The following is a 23,361-nucleotide window of genomic DNA, read 5'->3' on the forward strand; positions in this document are numbered from 1 at the left end:
CGTAACAAAATAGTTTGGTTTATATAAATGTTGTGTACATCGAGTGCCAGCCATAATGGGCATGGTGAAATGTATTAGTTTTATATCTCTGCCCACAACCTTCCATAACTGCTCACTAACACCCAAGACTAGCTTCTAAGGGAGCACTATGGTTACAGAAAACATCTGTACCTTGCATTTTATCAGAACTATCGACGAAGCCTCGGGAGAGCACAGCGGTTTGAGATAGGTGGCGAAGCAGTGGAAGTGGCAAGCGAATATATCTATTTATGCTAAGTAGTGACCCCGGATGCCAACAATGAGGCAGAAATAATTCGAAGGATAAGAATGGGGTGCAGTGCATTCGGTAGGCAGTCTCAGATAAAAGCAATGACCCCGGATGCCAACAATGAGGCAGAAATAATTCGAAGGATAAGAATGGGGTGCAGTGCATTCGGTAGGCAGTCTCAGATAAAAGTAGTGACCCCGGATGCCAACAATGAGGCAGAAATAATTCGAAGGATAAGAATGGGGTGCAGTGCATTCGGTAGGCAGTCTCAGATAAGGAACGGCAGCCTACCATTGTCGCTGAAGAAGAAAGTGTATGACAGCTGCATCTTACCGGTACTCACCTACGGGGCAGAAACTTGGAGGTTCACTAAGAGGGTTCAACTTAAATTGAGGACGACTGAGTGGGCAATGGAACATAAGATGATAGGTGTAACATTAAGGGACAAGAAGAGAGCGGAGTGGGTGAGGGAACAAACACGTGTCAAGGACATATTAGTAGAAATTAAGAAGAAGTGGACGTGGGCAGGGCATGTAATGCGAAGGCAAGATAAGCGTTGGTCATTAGGGGTAACAGAGTGGATCCCCAGAGAAGGCAAGCGTGGCAGGGGCAGGCAGAAGGTTAGATGGGCAGATGAGATCAAGAAATTTGTAGGGATAATTGGTTGCAGTTAGCACAGGACCGGGATAATAGATCTATGGGGGAGGCCTTTGCCCTGCAGTGGGTGTAGATAGGCTGATGAGGATGATCCACATACACAACTGTATGATGCTTGACTGGTAAAAAAGCTAAATAACAGAAGGTTTATCTACGCAGGTGTCGGTGATAACTATCGCTATCAGTTTTATACGTATGTGTCACAAAGCCACCGTTGGAAAGGACAGCCTGTTTGTCTGCTGAATTAAAACTGCGGTCCTTCGAAGTTTCACCAAGATATTTAAGAAGAATACTAATTTGCCAATTAGAAACTACCGTTTTGTTCCTTGCGCTCATTGATACTGCGCCCTAGTGAATATGTTCCTAGAGTCAAGGCCCTTTTATCATTAACTTTGTAATACTTTTGCTTGCATTTTCACAGCTTCGCTGCCCAATCTTGTGAGTTGGGCTGAGCTTCAAATAGTTTGTCATTTTTATGCTATCATGTTTTTCTGTTGGTTGCCGCCTCCATTTCATTTTTATGCGTGTTGACAGACAGGGCAAAGAGCATGTTGCCAAGCATGGTATGTGGCCTTTAGTTCTTGTGGCGCCTACAAATGCACAACTAAAGCTCCTTAAGTGTGCACTAATACTGTCGATAAAACACTACACGTCACTAACCATGCCAGTATTTTGTGGACACAGGAACCAAGAAAGTTGAATCATGGGCCTGTGGCCAAAAAATTCCATCTAAAAAAAAAAAAAAAAGAAAAACCAATACGTGCAATAAGGCACAGTGCCCTTCCAGGCAGCTGTTCCAAGACCAGATTCCTTTCCACATGAACGCCGGGTGGTCCCTTTGCTCAAAGTATCACAATTGTTAAGCACCTCATACAGAAGGCTGAACAGAAAGAAAGAGAAAAAACCAAGCAAAAGCAAGCAGTTAGCAGGTAGGCTTGGCGGGTAACAAAACCCCTGCTAGAAGGATTTCAAATCACGCATTTCAGCCTTCCTGCAATGCAAAGCGGGGGCTGTAGTCTGTCTAAACCCAACCACTGCCGTCACCGCCACCGCCTCGGTAGCTCGAGGAGGCTGTCGACCACATTGAAAGCCGGCACGCGTGCATAGAGACTGGTCAGAACTGTCCCAAAAGTTGGGGTGCGCCGTGTGAAAACAGGAGGGAGCAAGTTTCCCGTGTTTGGTTCACCTAAGTGGGAAGATCACGATGACGGTCTGTAATGGAATCGCTACTTGTGTCCCGGTTTCCAAGCTGCACATTGTGCCTAAATCCCCTCCCCCTTGCACAAAGCATACAAGCAAACAAATGAACAAGCAAAAAACGTAATCGAATTGCAAGTTATGCGCCACATGACAGTGACTACTATTACTGCTGCCTTGTAAACTGTATTGTCCAAACACAGCCATTACTTGCAATGTCTGGGAATACAGGTTTGCCACTTAACGCTTCAGCCACATCATGTTTTTTACTTGTATTTCAGCAGCAGTTCTTGCTGCGTGAAATGGCCACGTTAATTTCTTTTTTTTTTTTACTAACCTTATTTTGCAAGCACCAACATTTCTTTGTGTCGTGATTATGAGCTCCTCAGCTTTTTTAAGTGTTGGATGCTAAGAATGTATTGTGTTCCCAATCACCGGTAAGCCAAGCTAAGTCGTGATTGAATGGCTAGTTCACTAACTAGGCATAATTCTTGACCTCCATTTTCACATTTTTTGCACCAAACAACCTCTTTTCATCCTTCCCAGGGCAAAATGCAAACAGTCCTTAAAGGCATTTGTAAAAAAACGTCAAGGCCTTGCCTTCAAGTTGTGTGGGTGAATGTTCTGTCGCGACGGTGTTTGCAAAACAAGCAATATATGCACTTGCATTGCACAACATTCACTTTGTGTTGTGCAGTTGGTACCAACCAATCTTCAGTAAAACAAGGCCCAGAGTTGGTAAACAAACAGGAGATTTTTCTTTTTTAAAAAGTCACACACTGAAAAAAAAAAAAAAAAGCCACACACATCGCAGGCAACAGGTGACCGACGTGATTGTTAAGAACAACAAAGAAAAAAAATGAGCTAATCAAACCGACAGCAATTTACTCGCCAAGTGACAACAGCAAGGGGCGTGTGTCCAAGTGTGGTCCAATACATCCTACACGACTACACGTAACTAGTAGCCACGTAGCTCTAATACCTCACACACACACACACAACCGAAAAAACCCCGCACACGTTGCAACTCGTACAAATACTACCAGGTCTGAAAGTTTTCAGCCCTCGTTTAACGTTAGTACACCAGTTCAAGCAAAACCAATCACCAATTATTTCTCCCAACTTTAGCCACTCTTGATTACAAGTAGTACACCAACTAAATTTCACTCCCGAGCCAAAATGCAATGGACAACACACATGTACACCAACAGTGCAATATATCTAAAAATTTCCACCAACGCACTGAACGCATTTCACACAAATTCAATGAGTAACAAAAAAAAAATCGCCACACACTGCACAATCGATGAGCCATATAATACATGTGCGCATGCGTACGATACCATCTCCAAAGAAGAAAAAAAAAAAAAACACACCACACAATCAAGCACAACAAGTCGGCAAAAAGAAAATAACACCACTTGAAAAAGTAACGAACATGCCTATACACACAGCCAAAGTGTGTTCCTCTCACTTTATGGTCAACCAAATCCTGGCTTTAAACGGACACTTTTGTTCCAAACACAAGTTTTGGCCACCGTCACTCAAACCTCCACAATACGCTCTCTACAAATCAGCCATTGCCAGGCACGCACATGTTAGAGTAACTACCACAATTTCGGAGAAACAACTAATTCAGAGTGGCTCCACTAAACAGGAATGCATCCACCCGTAGTACAAGCTCTACCTAGAGACAAAGGAGCAGGATATGTCAATCTTTCTTCCAAAAGACATCTACGCAACTTTCGTCCACTGTTACAAAAACTTCATGGTAGCTGAAATACTCGTCTAAGCACCGCTGTTCACCTACACACCCTCCAAACCTTAGTCTCTTTTTGGGCGCGGTACAACTGGCCTGGACAAGCAGTGCTGTGATCTGTGCATGAATCTCTTTTCAAGCGCACCGATTACAGCTTTGCTCGCTCAAGTCTAGCTTACAGCCCTGTCATAAATGTCTATAATTAACCTACGTAGCCTTTTAAATAGACTTTGCTATACACTTCCACACATAAATACACATGCTTCGCAAAATCACGCCTGTAGCAATTTACCAATACAAAGCTACCAGACTGACAGCATGCAGCTTAGATGACTCTGTTCCTTGGCCCTGTGGCAGGACTGCCGTTCAGACTTTAGCAGGTGAGAAATTATTGAACCCGCATCAATAGTTCCCACAACATGCCCCCGTACTGACATTTTCACATGCACAAGTCAATATTTGTCCGAAAACAGTGGTTTTCCATACAAAAACAGGCAGTTCTCACTTCCCATCTAGACATTTACTTGTATGCTTAACTCAGTACGTGCTCTGCAATTTTCTCACAGACGCCAATCAGTTCCCTAATACAATGCATGCACAAGCATTCCACATCCTAGTTGGTACCACTCAAGGCTCCATGGTTATCAGGCAGTCAAATTTCATCGCATCTGCGACTTGACTACTTGCATCGTCTTTCCATCGTGATTATATGCTTGCACTAAGCCCAATCCATCCCTACGTTGCATTCTGCTCGTCTCAACAAACACCCGCACATGGCCGTACGCTTTCCCTCTGGGCTGATCATTTCAAAAATATGCACAAACAAAAGCTTGACTCCTCCATAGATATCTCCACCCTTCGGCACGTCGTCTAAACCTCTCTGCAGAAAACCAACTGCACATTCTCTTCAAAAAGAAAAGTAGGAAACAATGCAGCACTGCCGCCTTCTAGCAGACATTCCACTAAAGAACGCACGGAAACAGTTCGGGCATGTAGAAACGCGCGCCTACACGACTAAGCCTACTTACAATCTGTTTAAGAAAACCTAGCTCCGCTAAGCGAGCAACTAGCTACACTGCATTAGAAAAAGAATTTTTTAAAAAAAGAAAGAAACAGCGCTACAATGTCCGGGTGGCAGTTACGTTAGCCAGTAAGAAGGCAGACACCCCGACAGCAGCAGTGCGAAAACGTCGTCAAGCTGCTAAGTTTGTACAAGCGGAGAACCTGGCGCGGTAATGACGAGCTCGTCGGTAAAAGAGCGCTCCGTGCCGTGTTCGACAGAACCTCGCTCACCCGAAGCAACAAACGATACAATGAATGCAACGAGGGAAATGAAGCTCAATTCCTTGGACAGAAATGTGCTGAAAACATGCCGTCAGAGGTGGTATATTTGAACGCCACCGCAGTTAAGTTAGAGCTCGCAAACTGCTTTTCTTAGAAAAGCTAAAGTTGTGGAATCAATGCAGCAGATCGCAAGTGCACGCTGGAATGAACGTGGAATGGCAATGAACGGCTCAACTGCGGAGAAAGAGCAAATAACGGAGAAAGAGCAAAGCGAGACGGCATCGTGTTCGTTGCTGTTCCGGCCTGGCCGGCCTGAAGTTAATAACCCTCGTCGATTGTAACAAGGAGGCAATGTAAGCAATCTGAAATACAATCATGCATAATGCCGAGAGTGGCAGAAAAGAAACAAGGCTATCACTAATGACAACAGACCAAGAAACGACTGGAAGAAAACTCACTATACGTCGATCAATGCCTATCGGCAATAAGACAAAAAACGTCGAGCAATACAAGTAAATCACAGAAACCCAAGGTTCTCCCTCTTCTGTGAAGGGGAAAATGAAAAATGGCCTTAAAAAGTAAGTGCCCCTACGGCAATGATACACGAACTCTGAAGAAAAACTAAACGTATCCTACGATACAAACAATAGTTACGCCACATAGAGGCTACAAAAGCACATTACAAACGTGAAGAATTAAAGCAAAGGATTGAAAGACAATGAAGGAAGACGGTGGCTGAAAAAGGAACAACCGCAAGTTTCTACAAAGCTGAACAAGCTACAGCAGCTGTCCCTGACTACTTGAGTAAAGAATAGCAAAAAGAATACAGTATCGCCACACAACAAGAATAATGCATGCTTAATGTAAAGTGGGAAAAAGAAAGACTGAGTGTACACATTCAAATACTCCGCTTGTCAAAATCCTATTCAGAAATGACCACTCACCCCACAGGCTCCGTTTTCGTCAGAGAAAAAAAAAAGAGCACAGAGAGTGCACAGCAAAACACTGCTTGTATAGAAGGAATGCCAAGTTGCCCTCCTTTTTTTTATCGAGGACTAGTATTATTGCTGCAAGGGTGGCAACGACGAGCTAAAAACGGCAGTCCCCTTCTCTCTTCGCCAGAGCCGACAAAATCCTAGCCTACCTACAGCGCAAGACAGTGCGAGTACAAAGAACGCACAACTTGACCCAAGAAGCACACTATTGCACACGGCTTCGACTCCAGAGACTTTGCACGAAAACAGCACAACAAGTGGCCTGGAAGAACGCTCGTCAACCCTAGGAGATAGCTGGCACTACACGACACAAAACAGTGCGAGTCATTTGAGATGCATCCTGTGAACGTCCCAGAGACATCCCGTAAATGTCCCAAAGACATCCTCTAAAGGTCCCAGAGACATCCTGTGGACGTCCCAGTAACGTCCTGCAGACACTGTCTACATAGTTTGGTATACTGCACCTAGACAACACTTCGAAAAAATAACTGTTATTGTAAGCCTCGAAATCGGGCCTCTTGTGCTGCTATGTCCTGCCAACCTGAACATTTTTTAGTTCTATGAACAAAATTTACTTTAAGCCACAAAATAAAATCAGTAGATTGGGACAAAAACGGCTGTTTTAACCCCCCTTTTTTTGCTCTAATTCAACTGCCTTCTGCTAGAGACAGTTAAAGCTTAAACATTTGATCAATGGTGCTTAAAAGTTAGTTAATGAAAGCTTCACTAAGTGTCTAACTCTCAAGAACACTTTACAAAGGCCCTAGAAAAAATGTCTCTGGGATGCCACAAGGTGAAATCCTGCTCCTAGCGTCCACACATGGCGGCTACAAACACACGAGTAGGTGAATCACCATCATTACTGTTATTACATCCCCATCACGGCACTCATGTAAATGTGCCGGTTAGCACTAGGCAATGCTTGTTGAAACCCGTGGAACAAGTTTCACGCGCAAGAATGGGCCAGTGTCGCAGAAACCTTTCACGCTTATGAAATCCTAGACTTGAAAAATGCCGCTTTAGTGACCTGCGGCACTGCCCGACACAGAGAATAGCAGTGGGAAACTATTGTATTGCCTTCCAATGAACATGAAAGCGAGAGCCGACAATGGTAACAGCCTAGGTAAAGCGGCAAAAACCGCCAGCGTAAGAAAGGAATCTATCTACAGATTTCCACAGTGGGACTGCGTACAACAACGGACTACTAGGGAAAAAAAAAAAAGAGGCATCGCAGCATTTTCTAGCAAACAGCTAAGCCTAGCCCGAAACACTATAGACAAAAGAACACCGCTGAAGTTGAAAGAAAAGTTCCTCTAACACCACCCTTGGGTACAAGAAGGTTTAGAGCAGTTCACAAATATCTGGCGTCAAGGTGCTGCTGCAAGTACAGCCTTGAAAGTCTCCACGCGCACACGGTCAGAGCATCGCAGTTAGGCCTAGCTCCTTCGATCGGCGACCCAAAGACGAAACATTTACGCCACAACGAAACACACCGTAATGAGTGCACGCTCGAGTAGGTAATTATTTTTGAATTGGCACTGGCTACACTCTGGGACAAGTGGAAGAAGAAAAGTTCATCAGGTAGCGGACAGCATTTTGGTACACAAGTTGGTGATGCTCGTTTGCCATCAAAGCGGCGACATTTGTCACACACACACACAAAAAAAAACAATAGAGAAAAGTGTTTCACAGCAGCCACGCGACAAGACTGACAGCAGCAGCTTTGAAAATAAGCCGTGCGGCACTACAGCCAGCAAGGCGCATCAAACATCGATGGTCGCCACACAGTGATCCGTTCCGGCAAAAAGTGAACCAATTTTGAGAAAGTCACGAAATTCTAGCGTGGTCACATCTACAGTCCAGTAAGAAGCATTACAGCCCACACAAAATTTGCATATAGGTAGCATCCCCAACCAAAGGAGTGCGTGGGTGCAAGACGGGGGTAGATTATTCCAACAAGGTCCTGGTCGTCGAAAACACACAAGTCAAGTTCAGATCACATTGGAGCTAAGCAGAGTCCTCACGTCGTACTAAGAAGAGGGAGAAAAAAAAAAAATGGCAAGATGGTCACCACGCGGCTTGTCTTAGCTGGAGCTTAGCTCAAGAGTTCTTGTGCGGGTTCCGTCATTCTTCATTGATGCCAGGTGCTATTCACAATGCACATAGATCGTCAAGTCCGGTATACCAGAATAAATTACGCTTCACGATAGTACTAGAGCTCTGGAAGAGACTACGGAAGGTCTAGGTTTAAAGAAGAAAAAGGGAAAATTGAAAACTGTACACTCGATATCTGTTCTCAAGATTGTTGGGAATCGTTTGCCATGCATTTCCCATCAGAAGAAAATGGTGTACATAAACAACATGATGAAATACAGTACTTAGCATAATCAGTCCAGTAACATGGAAACGTGCAGATTAGGAGGGGGGGTGGAAAACTGCAACAATCAAAGAATGCCTTAGGAAACAGGGTATAATAAAGCAGGCCAAAAAAGGTGCGAAAAAGACAGAAGAAATAAGACCGATCGTGGGCTTGCATGATCATCCTGGGGAGGGGGGGAAGGGGGCACAAAGGGCCACTAAATCTACATTGTTGCAAGCTCAGACTGTATAAAAACACGACGAACGAGTCACGTGCAAAAGAAGCTATAGCTGCGGTACCACAGTCGTTGCCTTGTCCGGAGCGAGTATTTCCTACAAAACCCCAAGCTCGTGGGGATAAAGCTCGCAGCCGACGACACCGCCAGTGGCTCTAAGAAAGCACACAAAAGAGAAAAAAAGGGGGGGAGGAGAAAGCCCTGCTCCTAGCGCGCCCGTCGTGTGTCCTAGTGTGGTATAAAAAACAGCGGCCAGTTCTGTCATCGTTTCCGAGGGTAGGGGGAGAGGCGGCGGCAGTGACGGTGGCGGCGGCGGCAACAACGCGCACACGCACGCACACACACACTAGAGCTGCAGGAGGAGGCTGGTCCGACCGAGCGCAGACGGATCAACTCAAGGATCCCAGCCGCCTACCTCTGGCTTCTTGCTGCTCCGCTCCAGAAGGTTCTCCTTCTCCTTCAGCTTCTTGGGCTGCCTCTGCACAGAGGGGGAGGAGGAGGACGAGAAGAAGAAGAAATTCAAGGCACTTCAGTCTGCTTACACGCTGTGAAGGTGAAAGCATTACAGCTTCGCTTGGTGATACAGTGTAGACCGCTTATAACGTATGTCGCGGGAGCCGCGAAAATCCACACTATAAGCGGTACCGCACTATAAACAAAACATGCGCGAATCCAACCACATCGCGCCCTACCCCTCAAGTCATCCTTTATTTATCATCACTCAAATGCACGGCACTTAAAATCAAAGGCCTGGTCTTTATATCGTGGTTTTTTTCTTTACCTTGTTTTTTTTTTTTTTTTTTCACATCAGCCGCTGCTGCAGGGTCTTACACATGGCAAGTGCGGTCTTACAAACAGCGAGAACGGCTTTAACTTTCGTTGTGTTCGTGTTTTGGAGGATCGTAGTCCCGTTTTTAGCGTCTATGAACAGATGCCGTGGAGCGTGATAACTTCGCTAACAGGTTTTTTTTTTTACCCCACCTTGTGTTCATGATGTCGAAGGCGGCTGCTCATCAACGCAGCGTACTGATGGTGGAAATCTTACGGCTTCGCGCGGCTCGCTCGTTCGGAAAGCGAAAGAGCGGTGGCTTATCAGCAAAACGTTCTCTAAGGGAGTGACCGCGTCTAACTGCTCGCTGAAATGCCGCACGAGGTGCAAGCGAGGATGCTCACTCAAGAAAAGAGCTCATAATATGTGGAACATAAACTTCCACCAACGTTGCTTGTTAAAGCGCCATCAAAAAACACCGCGGTAGTAGGCCTAAACATCTCTGGCGCCAGCAGCCAGCTGGTCGGGGCGTGCAATCCCCAAGGACACCCGAGAGTCCAAGGACACCTAAGCCCTTCTGATGGGTTGTGAGTGCGAAAGCATGAATGTCTCGTTGAACCCCTGAGACACCTTGCTTTTAAGCCTCGAGTTGCTGAAGGGCTTTCTACGCTTGCCATTTGAGACGCTTTTCTTTTAGATTCTTTACGAATGGCTTTGATTTGTCTCGCACACGTTGCAGTGCTGTCTGTTTCTGAATTTATTTGCTTGTCTATTCAATCGTGTGGCTCCGTTCTTCCGCTCGTTTCACCTTTGGCAATCTGGTGTGGACAACCACCTCTCTCTACTGTCAAGTGTGGTATGTTCGTGGTGTGCTATGTGCCATGCTACCAAACGCCTCGTGGTATATAGCCCACCTCCGAAGGGCCCGTACGTGTGTTACAAACACCACTGCCAGCTTTTAACGGCAAAGCTGTTTAAGATTGAGCTTGGTTGGGTAACGTTCGGGAAAAAAAATGGTACCAGGAAAAAATACCAAGCGCACGTGAGCGTGCGCCTTGTCAAGAGCGCCCAGCGTCGGCCACCTCGACCTTCAAGAACACTCTGCCCAGCAATCGTGGCATGACCACTCGCTCCTCGCCAGTCATTAACGTGCGTTCGCGCCTGAAGTGGGGAGCACAGACGCCGAGTTTGCTCTACAGACACTGAGTTGGCAAAGCCGGTTACCAAGGGTTCAAGCGCGTGCTAATGCGGCCCACTTTGGGAGATGTGAAAGCCTGCGGGCAAAACGGTCTGGGTCTGCCAGTCATGGAGAACTTTCAGAAGCAAGTTCGGAAATCCATGGGCGATGCAGCAGCTGGGTCTCCAACGAAGGGAAAGGGGCCGCCAGCTCTGCTATTTCTCCCACCTTGCACCACTCGTGCAAGCTGCACCAATATTTTTTTTTTCTTCACTCAATGGGAAATTTAACTTTCTCAGCCCTGGAATTTCTATATCGAGCAAAAAAAATGTTTTTCCGTGTGTTTTCGTCAAGCTTCGCATCCCAGCACAGAAATGAAATATTGTGCTTCTAGTTCAAGTATTTATTATTTTACAGGCAATAACCCTTTATTAGATCATTAGACAATTTTTCTTCGAGTAGTATTTTTTTTTCTTGTTTTTCTAAAAGCTATGATAATGTGAGCCTACAGGAAGAAATAAAGCTGGCTAACTAGGATTTCAGTTCCTTACCGCCCCTTGTCCCACCCCGTGTTTACTGGAGCTTTTTTTTCATAGCGTCCAGCTCCACAAAAATGCAACAGTGGTGACGTCTATCGCAACAGGCATCCTTGAAGAACACTCACCTAGAAAACTGGCAGGTTTGGCTTTGTTTTCAAGGCGCTTGACAATATTTTGCGTGGTGTCGTCAGGGCCGAAAGGGCCACGGAGCAAGAATAAGACAGGAGGGAAAACCACCCTTCCTAGTGGGGCCAAATAACGTCAATAGCGCCTGGCCTAGGTAAAAGGGGTTATGCCGACAAAATACAAGTTTGCTTTATTCGAAAGATTTCATGTTTTATAGTGCCCCCCAGCACTTTTCCGACAGCAAATGCTGCCGTATTCACTGAAATAAATTAAGTTAAAATTTTGATTCTCCCGCCAAATCATGTGTTTCCGGGACGTTAGCGATGAATTCATAAGTGCGCATCAAACGAAATTCCAGTGCGTCATTCGGCTCTGCAGCCTCGCTTGCCATCAGTCCTCCTAGATGGCGCTACCATACTCATGCACAGACCGTTTTCTGCCTTTGCTTTGTTTTTGACCGTATTTGCACCTGGCTAGTTTTTGTTGCTGTAGATAGTAATCGTTTCGTGAAACATTGGGTATGCTTGACGAACAGGGTCACGTAAGACAACGTCGCTTACGCCAGTCGGCGAGCTTCGTATAAGACAACTCCGAAGCGGTAGGCTGCTGTGCCGCTAAAACAAGCATAGTGCGCCCAGTACCAACAGCAGTTTGCATTGGTAGTTCTATGCTTACGTGTATTTTTGTAACTTTTGTTGTTTACGGCACCAATCTTACTGCTGTAAAATGAATATGCATTACATTTAAGCACAAATAGCTCGTTCGGGAAGCTTGCAAGCCCTGCCTAATTTGTGTTTCCTTTTGTTGGCCTCAGCCAATTGCAAAGCTGGGCACATGACATCATAGGTTCTGTTGCGGAAAATGAGCTAGTGGGTCGCATGGCCATTCACTTTTTTTCCTAATTATGTGGCTTATTTGAGCAAAGTGTGCGTTAAGAACGGTGTCAGTATTCTAACGAGGCAACCTTTTGAATGAACCAAACTTGTACTTTGTCCGCATGCCCCCTTAAGTTAGCAGCATCTGTTGCGGGTGAAGAAATGCGCTGTCGCCGCGATTGGCATTTCGCTGCGAAGCCGCGGAATGAATTGCGGCCGCTATCATTTTGTCCGCCCGGATTCGCCACCCTCTCCTTCGCTGCTGCAGCTGCGAAGCATTGTAGTCCAGGCTTTATTGCGACATAATCGGGTCGCTCATCTGCGCTTGCCGCAATGGGCCGTTCCGCCTCCTATAATACTCTTGCTCCATGCAAAGGGCTAAAGCTGTTGCCTTAAAAAGAATACCACAGAACAGAAGTGTCATTGACGTGCTATCAACAACACTGCGACGCCCAACCCGCCTTGCATGCTTCCTTGTTGGCCCACTGCCCGTTACCACGTGTTCAACAGTGATTCAAAGTTATGAAATGCTGATATGCTACATTGACAAGCGATGGCGCACTGCTAACATAACACTTGAAGAGAATTTCTGGCCCTGCTTTGGTTCAGTTTTTCTGCCAAGTACCATTTGCATGCAAACAGCCGCGCAAGTTTCACGTCAACCGATTTCAGCACACTTCGCATGCTTGTGTAGAGTGCAAAACTCTCGGCTACGTTCTGAAGCTTTCTTTTTATTATTATTGCTTGACAGGTAAAACTGCCCCTTGCCGTATCACTTCTACTAGGATTTTCTCAGCTTTCCTGCTTTTGTAAAGTTACACAAGTTTTCATGTAGTTTTTTTCACGAACTGACTTCCAGAAAGCTAATATCGCTTTTTTTTCCGGCAATAACCAGCTCTAGGTGAAACCTTTCTTTTTTTTAAAAAACTTCATAATTTAGTACTTGAGTGAAATGGTTTTCCTTAAAAGACATTTCTTGTAAGGTCAATCAATCTGTTTCATAAAAGTTAACCTTATCCTGTACATCGAACCTTAAGAAATGATGACACTTCTATAAATTAATCTGACATCAAAAATTACCAAGAATCCTCACAGGAAACTGGTAATTAGAATAAGGCATTTTGCTGCCATATTTTTTTTTTCTTCGAGATGAGCCATTTCAAATGTGTTGCAGATTTTAAAGCTCCTTTTAATAACTACCTGCATACAAACTTTAAGCAGGATAAGACAATAAATTTTAAAAAATAAAGTAGAAGGAAGTTGAAACTAGCATGCACAACTTGAGGGTAGCAAATCTGTACGCAACCTTAATGACCATCACAACGGTTGAAGTCCACGATTGCAGCCGATTTCTTCTTCTTTGCTGCCGCAACGACCTTTACTCCATCTACGTTTCCGTAAGTGTGAGCTTCTTTAATTTTTTTGGTAGTGATAATCACTGGACAACACCTTGGAAGGGGCATATGCTATGATGTGTCTTTCTCATTACAGGCAAGTGTTGCCACGATTATAACGGACGCTCGAGTTTTTTTGGCCAATCCTGGCAAATCTCCTTAAGTCAGTATGCTTGGTTTGAGAAACGTGCGCACGGGACGCCGGGTGGTTGCCGCGAGGCACACACACTCGAGCGCTCGGCATTTTCTTGGTTCTGTTAACTGCCGGATTGTCGCCGCGTGGCCTGTGCTCGGCCATTTCTTGGTATGTTTAGCTGTGGACACGAAAAATTACAATTTACTAAATAGCTTCGCTGTTAAATTTAAGACCCTCGTCTAAACTCCTTACAAGCGCATTTACATGGTGTAATTTTGGTACATCCCGCAATTTTTTCCGTCCAGTAGTTGTCGCGGGAAAATATTCTTTCAATTTTTGAAGAAACCAACACAGAAGAGGACATGTTCGCAAAGTAGAGCTGAAGTTCGGAAGGATCAGTAGTGCTCTGTGGAGATCAGTCACTAAGTAGCCATAAAAGCAGCCTTAAACCAGGAACCGAGAAAGAGGGTAAGGACAAGGGGGGTCAAGACAGAGGGGGGAGGCAGCTGTGAGGACGACAATAGAAGCAGCAGCACCTGCTTGGGCACCATGATGTCCACAATGGCCATGCTGATGGCAGCCTTGTGCTTGGGCCCTCCCCCGCTGCTGTTGGTGGACACCAGGGGCTTGGCCACAGCAGGAGGAGCCACCCCCTGCTTGCCACCTGCACCAGTGGCGGGAGGGGGAGGGAGCAGCCATTCTTACACTCTGCCCTTGTTGCCTCCCAAGTCACCAAGCTTGGTCACCAAGTAGGATGCACAACTGGACACTCAAAACTGGACGGCCAGATGAGCAGACTCTTTGCGGAAGATCAGCTGCACCATACCGTTTAGTTCTAGCCCCGCTTTCATGGAATTCCTACTTGTGTGTTTGTACGAGAACGGCGTAACACTCCTGCCAGTTCACACGCCACAACTCCGAAGCGGAAAGCTCATCAGGGCATTCCCCCTTCCTGAGAGGTTTTGCTACGCAGGCAAAAAACCCTTGCCACAGGACAGGTAAAAATACCGTACCGTACCGGTACTGTTTGTACCGGCTCTACACGTCGATGTGCTCGGAGGGGTTGAGATCGGAGGGGTTGAGAACATGGGTTTCCCCTCTAGAAGCTAAAAAAGCTTATACGAGTCTGCACTTTTGCACGGCAGCTTGCCAACTTTGTGCAGCATTGAGCAAAAACACAGTTGCTGGGGCAAGCAAAACGTGCCAAATATTTCAACAATCATGCCTGGGGTACAAACAGATTTGAAGTGACTGGGACTAAAACATGCATGACAAGAGACAGTTTTAGTTGAGCATACGCAGAAAGTTGCGCGCACACGTAGGGGCAGCACAGCGTGCGCAGCGAAGTTCTCGCAAAGAACCAGTTTTAGTTGACCGCACGCAGAAGTTGGTGCGTGGATAAACCAGTAGCATCGAAATGCGCGCTTTGTGTGTCACACAGCGCCACTGAACACCGGATTGGCAAACTAAACATGTGGTTGTCGGCCAGCGCCAGACGTGAACCTAGCCAGAAGAAGCCGTAAACCAGTTTGTGGGTAGACGCCGCTCCTTTGTTCCTTGCGTTTATGGGCGAGAGAGACCGGAAAGAGGACGGCAGGGGCCTCGCGCACGGCCCGCAAAGCCCGCAAGACCCGCAACACAGGAATCCAAAACTTGCGGGCGCACGCAAAGCGCGCAGCTCCGGCTTATGTACTGCGCATGCGCTCTCGCGCCTCCGCAAGTTCCTTGTGTGCGCTCAACCAAAACTGTCTAAGGAGTGACTACTCGATCCATGAACAAGTTTCCACACCCCCCTCTCTTCCCATTACAGTCGAACCACACAATAACGAGACCGTCATGAAAGCCAAAGAATTCCCTCTCGCGATAATTTCGTTGCTCCAAGAACGTTGCCGCCAGAATGAAACAAACAACAGAAAAATCACCCGCACACCAAATATTTATTTCCGAAAGTCAATTATAATATTTGTGAGCCTTACCTTGCAGCCGCTTCAAAGAGCAGCTCACACTAGAACAAGTGGTTCATTGCTAGCCGTCAGCCCATGTGCCAAGGAATAACTGAATCGTGTCAAACGCATTCAAAACATCCCACGGGTTTGCCTTCTGTGGGCATTTTTCTCCTTGGTCTTTGGCACCGAGCATGTCCAAGCATCCAAGCAAGGTACAGCTTCTTCTGTTCACAAACTTTGCCAGGCAGTGGCACCTCGTTGTTCCAATGCTCTTCACAAAACCAAGTGGGCAACCGAACAGGCCACAGTCATCACTGTTTTGTTTTGCGCACATGCACCATTACAGCGGCGGCGTCACTTTTCAAAATCGTAGAGAGCGAGCTGCACGCAGTTCCGAACTCATTGGTGCTATCCACCTCTCTGCACTTGGGCCACTGACTTGGGCAAACTCCTACTTCGGGGCTAGCGGAGGCATCTTACCGACAGCAAACACGCCGACTGCCACACGTGCGACGAACGCACGCACGTTGCTCAGTGGCAGAGCAATAGCTGGCTAGCCTAGCCCAAGCCAAAGCTGCACCGTGAGTGACCATGTGTCGCTGCAAGACTGCCTCTTGCACGGTATTGTTTGTAAACAAATAAGACGGTGGTTGTGCAAGCGTGCTGTGGCAGAAGTTTACGTAATTTGAATCCGCAAAAAAATGCACTTGAACACTTTCTGGACAGTGTTAGCTTCAGATTGGTAGATAACATGCTGACTGGACTTGCAGCAAATTTTGTTAGTGCGGGATCGCTGTCCAAAATGATATGAAATATGAAATACAAACTGTATTGACTAGAATCTAACACACCCTCGATTGTGACGTGCACACGCTTTTTGCAATCCGCAGAAAACACACACACACACACACACACACACACACACACACACACACACACACACAAAAGAGCAATGTCTGACTGTAACGCGCACCAAATTTTCATTATTTGATACAAAAATGGAACTTTATCTCGCGTGGAACCAGTAGGGCTTACTTCAAATGTGCCACGAAATGAACCTGAGAGTTCACTAATTCTGCCCGGGGTACAACAAACTTGGAGTGACCGGGGATAAAACAGGCCGGCAAGACAGTCACCACGACGATTGTCCGCGGCAGTGCTGTTGGGTGGCCCGTAAGCCCTCACTGCCGCTGTCAGACGACTCTTGTCACTCTCGACAGCACAAAGCATGTCATCTTCAGTGCCATCCATAGCGTTTCAAATGCCACACTTTTTTTAACGCCTTACTCACTCACCATGGTAGGTGGGATCATGCCCCATGCATCTTTTATTGATTGATTGTAGGGTTTAACGCGCCAATGCAACGCAGGCGATGAGGCGCACCGTAGTGGAGGGCACCAGATTAATTTTGACAACCTGGGGATCTTTATGTGCACCGAAATTTCGTACACGCGGCCGTTTTTGCCTTTCGCCTCCCACAGAAAAGCGGCCGCGGCGGCCAAGAATCGAACCCGCAACCTCGTGCTCAGCAGCGCAATGCCTTAGCCACTGAGGAAATGCGGTGGGTCCCCACGCATCTTTCGCCCATCCGGTCAAGTCTTGCAGAGAGGTGCGCTTGATTCTGTTGCTAGGCATGAGTTCACGGCTGTCACCAACAAGCCTGAATGCCTGAATCCGGTCTTTCACCGGCTTATTTAGAGAAACATCCAGTGGCTGCAATTGAGATGTCATGCCACCGGGTATTTCAACAAGGTCGGGGCTGCACGCAGGAAGCATGTCCTTGATGTGCTCGTTGAGGTGGCACCTGAATGCGTCGAGAACGAGCATCGCATGAAGGCCCAAGCTTGCGCCGGGTCACTTCCGCCAAACGTGGTCTATCCAATCCGCAACCAAATCCGGGTCATCCTGGTTGCATGCACGATTACACCACTGGGGAACACGATTCCTTTTGGGAGCACCTTGCATTTAAATACAAGTTGAAGGGAAAGTTCGTGCCTGCCCACAGTGCAGCAAAGCATTGCCGTCCCTCAATTTTTCGTGGCCAGACGACAACACGCGAACTTGCTTGGCGCCCTCTTCTCCATGGTTGCGGTGGCAAGCACAGCAAAGTATAGCGGCATTTGATCTGCCTTTCCGATTTTCCAGAGCTGGTAGTATTCTTGCGGAGCAAATTAAAGACGTACTGCTGAAATGCACCCAGTTTTTTCCCCAACTCCACCAGGGACTTCTGCCGTATGCCCGTCCGTGTTGCCCAGCATCTGCAGGCCTTGAACTCACGGAGCATTAATCCTTGCTTCAACACTAGCTGCATCACCCAAATCTTCAGGAGCTCTGTTGTTATGGGCATCAGGTCCGCTCGATGCTGCTGCACGGACTCCGCCAGAGGGTCTTCTATTTCGGGATATCACCCCTTCTCTGGTCCGCTGAACACTTTCCACGTAGCCTCCTTGCTTGCTTGTGCCAGTCCCACATGCAAGCCTTTGGAACATTGACCGCACGTGATGCGGCCTATTTGCATTGCTTCCCGCGCACGAGATATTTTGTCTTTTTTTTCGAACACAGTATCATGGTGAACTTGCCGTGTCTCTGCAATGGGCACTTCCATGGCAAAAGAACTAAGGAACCCAAAAAATAGGGGATAGACTACGCAGACTACGAAGCGTAGGCTATGCATTCAGTGCCTAGTCAAGTGGCCATTTTGACACGGTGATGGCGATATGGAGTCATATTTGTAATACACGTGATTTTTGGGACTTATTTTTCCAGAAAACAGGCGCGTTAAATTTGAGTAAATATGGTAGGCTTTTATGGGCAATCGCCGAGGATCCGCCGAGGATCCCAAAATATTGTGTAGCCGCTGAAATTTCGTAGCTCTGGGATTTCGTCATCGCGGGGTTTGACAGTATCTACGCTTTGGCCATGGCACCTTTTAGAGCGATAGCTCTACTACACTACGTCTTTCAAGGTCATTCATTGCGCCGAAATGCCCTTCAGCCCACCTGCCCTTCAGCCCACTGGTGCCCCGCTGTGCACCTGTTATCGCTTCACTTGCTCAGAGCTCCCCCATTGCGGTTCCACGTGGCTTGCTCTGCCTGCGCCTTAACCACCCAACAACGGCTGGGTCGCCTGTGGGCACGATGGAGTGCGAGACAACCACATGACTAGGGAAGGGTTTTACGAGTGATAAATTAAAACACTACGCTGACCAATTTCACTAGAGAAACACATGATCCATGCACAGAGAAGCGCTGCTTTGCTGGTTGCTTTGCCTGTGCATGGTTCCGCAGTGTCGTTATCGATGGTGCGGTGCCTGCGCGGTCCTTTCGTGCAAACGAATCGCTGAAACCAATGATCCAGTAGCGACATAGAGTTTCATACAATAACAACTAGAGAGGAGCGTACTGCTAGTGTCAATGCAAACACCGAGATGGTGCTTACGCTCTGATGGGAATGATGGGTAGAAGTAGAAGCAGACTGCGTGGGCTAGAAATGTGACTATGGCTGCACATATTGCGTTACATACTGTATTTTTGCTAGCATATTCCGCACCAAAAATGCAAAATTTTCACTGGCCAAGTAATGCGGGTAATAGCCAATGCGGGTAATAGCCAAGTAATGCGGGCAGTGGCTAATCGGGTAATACGCGAGGTTTTTCCTTTAGTACAGTTTCACGGCAATGCACGTTGTGCTGTGAAGCTCCTACACAGCAACACTGACTAGGCCTTCCATGGCAGTGATTGCGCGAAACACAAAAGGACAAGGAAGAAAAAAAGAACAAGGATAAGTGCACTCTAACTTAAACTGAATTTATTAGTGGATTGTGACTTTTGCCTTGCATTCAGTGTATTCTACTTGCTAAATATATGCTTTCTTGATTTTAATTTATAGTAGGGTTTAACGCACCGATGCAACGCAGGCGATGAGGCACGCCGTAGTGGAGGACTCCGGATTAATTTTGACCACCTCGGGATCTTAAACGTGCGCCGAAATCTCATACACACGGGTGGTTTTGCTTTTCGCCTCCATAAGACAAAAGCCACGGCAGCCGGGAATCAAACCCGCGACCTCAGGCTCAGCAGCAACACGCCTCAGGCACTGAGCTACCGCAGCGGGTCATAACGGACGATCGCCACGACAGATTCCTCTCTAGGTATTATTGTATGAAACCCAATGGACCTCTCCCTGTATGTAAACAACGTGACGTCACGAAGCGCACGTGCGCGACGGGTGGCGCCTGCTGGCGGCCGCGAAATGCGGCGTCGGTTGGCAGAACGCGCCTGCGCCGACGGCCCGGCCTGGCCGCGCGGCGCCTGAAAGGAACGCTGTGCCGTTGGTTCGGCCCGTCGCTGGCCGCCTACATTGCAGGTGGGGTGTCTAGCTATCCTAGCTGCGGTCGTCGCACCTCCACGCATCTCTCTGCACCTACAGCCTCCGCAACGCTTTCGTGTACCGTACGGTCATTTGACGAGTGACGCTTCCGGATAATCAGTGCGCGACAGAATAGCCTAAACGAGTCATTCTGAAGGTTGGTGCTGTTGTTACGCGTTCCAGGAATGTGTTTTTAAGATGCTTTGTGTCCGGACGCATACCAAGGAAAGCTCATTCATGGTTGCTTTCGAGGTCGCGCGGTGCCTCAGGCAGCGTATACGCTCCCTGTTCTTGGTCTCTTGGCGTCACCCAGAGGCAGTGGCGTACGCACGATTTCATGTCGAGGGGAAAAAGCAAAGGTAAGTCATGAAAGGATTAGAAAGTAAAATAAGCAGCAATGGAACAAAAATATAAAGAGCAAAAGCCAAAAAACTATTCCAATAAAAATATCACGATGACGTCGTGCTCTAAGCAAGTGACCGATTATTTTGTTACCTTTTTCCCAGTGAAATAACGAAACGTTTCATCGTCATTGTGAGAGTAACGTAGCAGCCACACAGGGTGAGTGCGTTACAGCTTGCGACAGTGGCACTGAAATAATTATCCGTAGACATTATTTCTTGATAGTTAAAGTTCGTGTCCTTGCACGCCCGCTGCATACGCCAGCGGCGGGAGGCGGCAACAGAAGCATACATTCCCTGAGTCCGTTTGCTTAGGACAAACAGATTTTTCAAGCTTTTTCGAGACGTGTGAGCGGCCCATCTCGCGGCGCAGGCACGATGATACATGTGAGCACGGCAAGCAACTCTGTTTGGCCGCATCCTCAAGGAATAACATAATTGATCAAAGTAAAAATTTATTGCGCTTGCAAGCAATAAATTTCGTTCGTCTTGAATAGATCCCCCCATACGATCAAACTTGTCGTGGTCGATCTGGCGCCGGCAGGCGGCTATCGCGGATCGCTCGACGAAACATTTATTTGGCGTCGCCAACAGGTTACGCATTCATTGTCGTTTTAATACAGTACTCTGCCTGGTCAAAACATGGCAATATTTCGCAGCAAGAAAATCCCCCCCTCCCCCTCCATTGCACTAGTTCACTAGACAAATTTCTGCTGGTGCTGCGTGATAGCAGATGGTTGAAAAACAGCATCGTTTTATGGCACTAATCAGCGTGGACTGCCAGTATGGGCGGTATGATTGTGCTTTGAAGAACAGCAGAAGTTCGAGAATGGGAAATGTCATGAGTAAGAACAGACAATGTCTCTGCTTTGGCTGCTGCAGCCTCTTCGGCGCATTGCGCGCATCCAAAATACCCGCCGAATTTACCTTTTTGGTGACGCGGAAGTGTCTAATGCTCCTGATTTTGCTCGCACGATTTGCGTAGCCGAGAGCACAGCAGCCCACCGGCATCAGAAAAGCCAACACATAAACAGAAACTCCACTTTGCGCGCGTCCAATGCAGCCTCACTGCATACGCGCCGCGCGCCGGCCCGAATGTTTTGCCAACCACCCTTCCCGGCCACGCCCAGCACGTGCGCTCGCCGTGACGTCACGGCCGCCGCGTGACGTACCCCGGGAGAGGTCCATTGTGAAAGCTAGCCGGAAGCCGCAAAATCTAAAGCTAATGCGAATTTCCCCGAAACCCTCTGTTCATAGTTTTTGCGTTCACTCGTGATAAGCGAGGTTCAGCAGTGTTAAAACTGAGCCATTTTTCTGTATCAAACCTGGAAACTGAAAACTGTTGCCTGGCTAGGGTTCGTACAGGAGGTGGTGTCCCAAATGTGGCCCGCTTATCAGCTCTGATCAAAATCGCTTCGCAAATACATCACGATGGAATATGCCAACACAGGAAGTGAATGCTCCGGCTGCGAGCTCGCAAAAGAGACGGCCAAGAAGCTGGAGCATGCCAACTCGAGCAGATGCAAGACACTCCCGCAACTGCTGGACACTTACTCTTATCCCGGGGCGACTGCTGCTGCTTTGGAATGTTGTCTCCCTGGCCCTTCACCACGCTGTCCTGCTGGGAGAACAAAGGAAAGAAGATAACCAAGGGAACAAGCTTGTTTCTCGCCACACCAGCAGTAACCTGGGGCTCCGACAATGCGGAATACGCAAAAATGAAAACACAACACGCACAGAAAGCAATTCGCTCTTTCGTTTCACTTATGTCGTTGCTGGCTGCACCACTGTCTTTTCCAATAAGCTGTACCAACTGGAAAGAAATAAAAATGCCACGAAGCATGATGAAACGCCAAACTCCCCACTTGGGTCTTGGGCACACAACAGCCTCAGAAAAGAGATGCAGCTTTTACACTCTCCCCGCCCCAGAGTGTCTGTATGAGTAAAGAGAAAAAACTAGGGGTGTGCGAATATTCGAAAATTTCGAATATTACTCGAATATTAAATATGATATATTCGTATTCGCTTCGAAAACTATGTATTCGAATTGTTTCGAATATTCGAACGGGTTCGAATAATCGGCTATTATCGAATATTTTGGTTGAATAGTTTAAGGGGGGACGCGTCTTTCAACTTACGAAAACCGTCGTAAATTTGTGGCACAATGTCAGCGCAAATGGGCGGTGGCAAAATGTCAGGGCAAATGTGCGAAAAAACGTCAATTTTCGGAGCGCTGTATCTCCGCAACGGTGCCACCGAGCGCGGCCATTTTGGTACCATTGGATCGGCCGAGCCGGTCCTTACCGTCTCTTTTATCTTCGTTCATTCACAAACGCACGAATGGCAGAAAAATAAAGGTGCACAAACGAAGTGAGATATAGATGCTGAAGCGCGGTTAGCCTTTCTGACTGCGCGCGTGGAAACGGCCCTCCTGATTGGGCGTCGCTGCGGCATTTCAAGATGGCGGCCACCTGAATTGCGTAATGCGCGTTTCTGAGTTCATTTGCACCGCTTCGCTAGGCCAAGTTTCTGTTCAATCATGGCATCTGCGGTGGTATTCAACAGAGACATTATCGCGATGGGAATGCCCGAGATCACAAGCCATATTACGAGAAGTTGCATGGCTGGAAAGGCGGATCGGTCACCCAACGCTTTTCGTGGGGCGCGAGACTTTACCCTGGAGGGGGAAACGCGGTGTGCGCGCTTGTGATAGCGGTTCGCGTAGTGAACTTTTCGCCTTATTTGCGATGCTTACACGCTTAGTTATTGCTAAGCTTGGCAGTAGTCTCGCTAGCCTTGGGTAAGAAACGAGCGACGCGCCAAAAGCTTCGGCGCGCACGGCGTAGCCGCTGCGCGTTGGAGCATCGCCTGACTAC

The 23,361-nt window shown here is 47.4% G+C and overlaps 1 protein-coding gene across 4 annotated transcripts in view; it reads right to left on the reverse strand.

Moving 5' to 3' along the window:
• Positions 1-23,361, reverse strand: part of LOC144179444 (uncharacterized) — an 85,367-nt gene that overhangs the window by 40,857 nt on the left and 21,149 nt on the right. Inside the window, exons 6-8 of one of the 4 annotated variants that reach the window (XM_077707800.1) lie at positions 22,040-22,103; positions 14,307-14,434; positions 9,170-9,232 (exon numbers count right to left, since the gene is read on the reverse strand). In XM_077707800.1, the coding sequence (XP_077563926.1) occupies positions 9,170-9,232; positions 14,307-14,434; positions 22,040-22,103 (255 nt within the window). Of the gene's footprint in view, positions 1-9,169; positions 9,233-14,306; positions 14,435-22,039; positions 22,107-23,361 lie in introns of all 4 variants that reach the window. The other 3 variants (XM_077707799.1, XM_077707802.1, XM_077707801.1) reach the window with 3 other exon arrangements.

The sequence above is a fragment of the Haemaphysalis longicornis genome, unplaced genomic scaffold, assembly GCF_048455015.1.
Source record: "Haemaphysalis longicornis isolate Haplotype H1 unplaced genomic scaffold, Haemaphysalis longicornis Haplotype H1 scaffold_4, whole genome shotgun sequence".
In the NCBI taxonomy this organism is placed as follows: Eukaryota; Metazoa; Arthropoda; class Arachnida; order Ixodida; family Ixodidae; genus Haemaphysalis; species Haemaphysalis longicornis.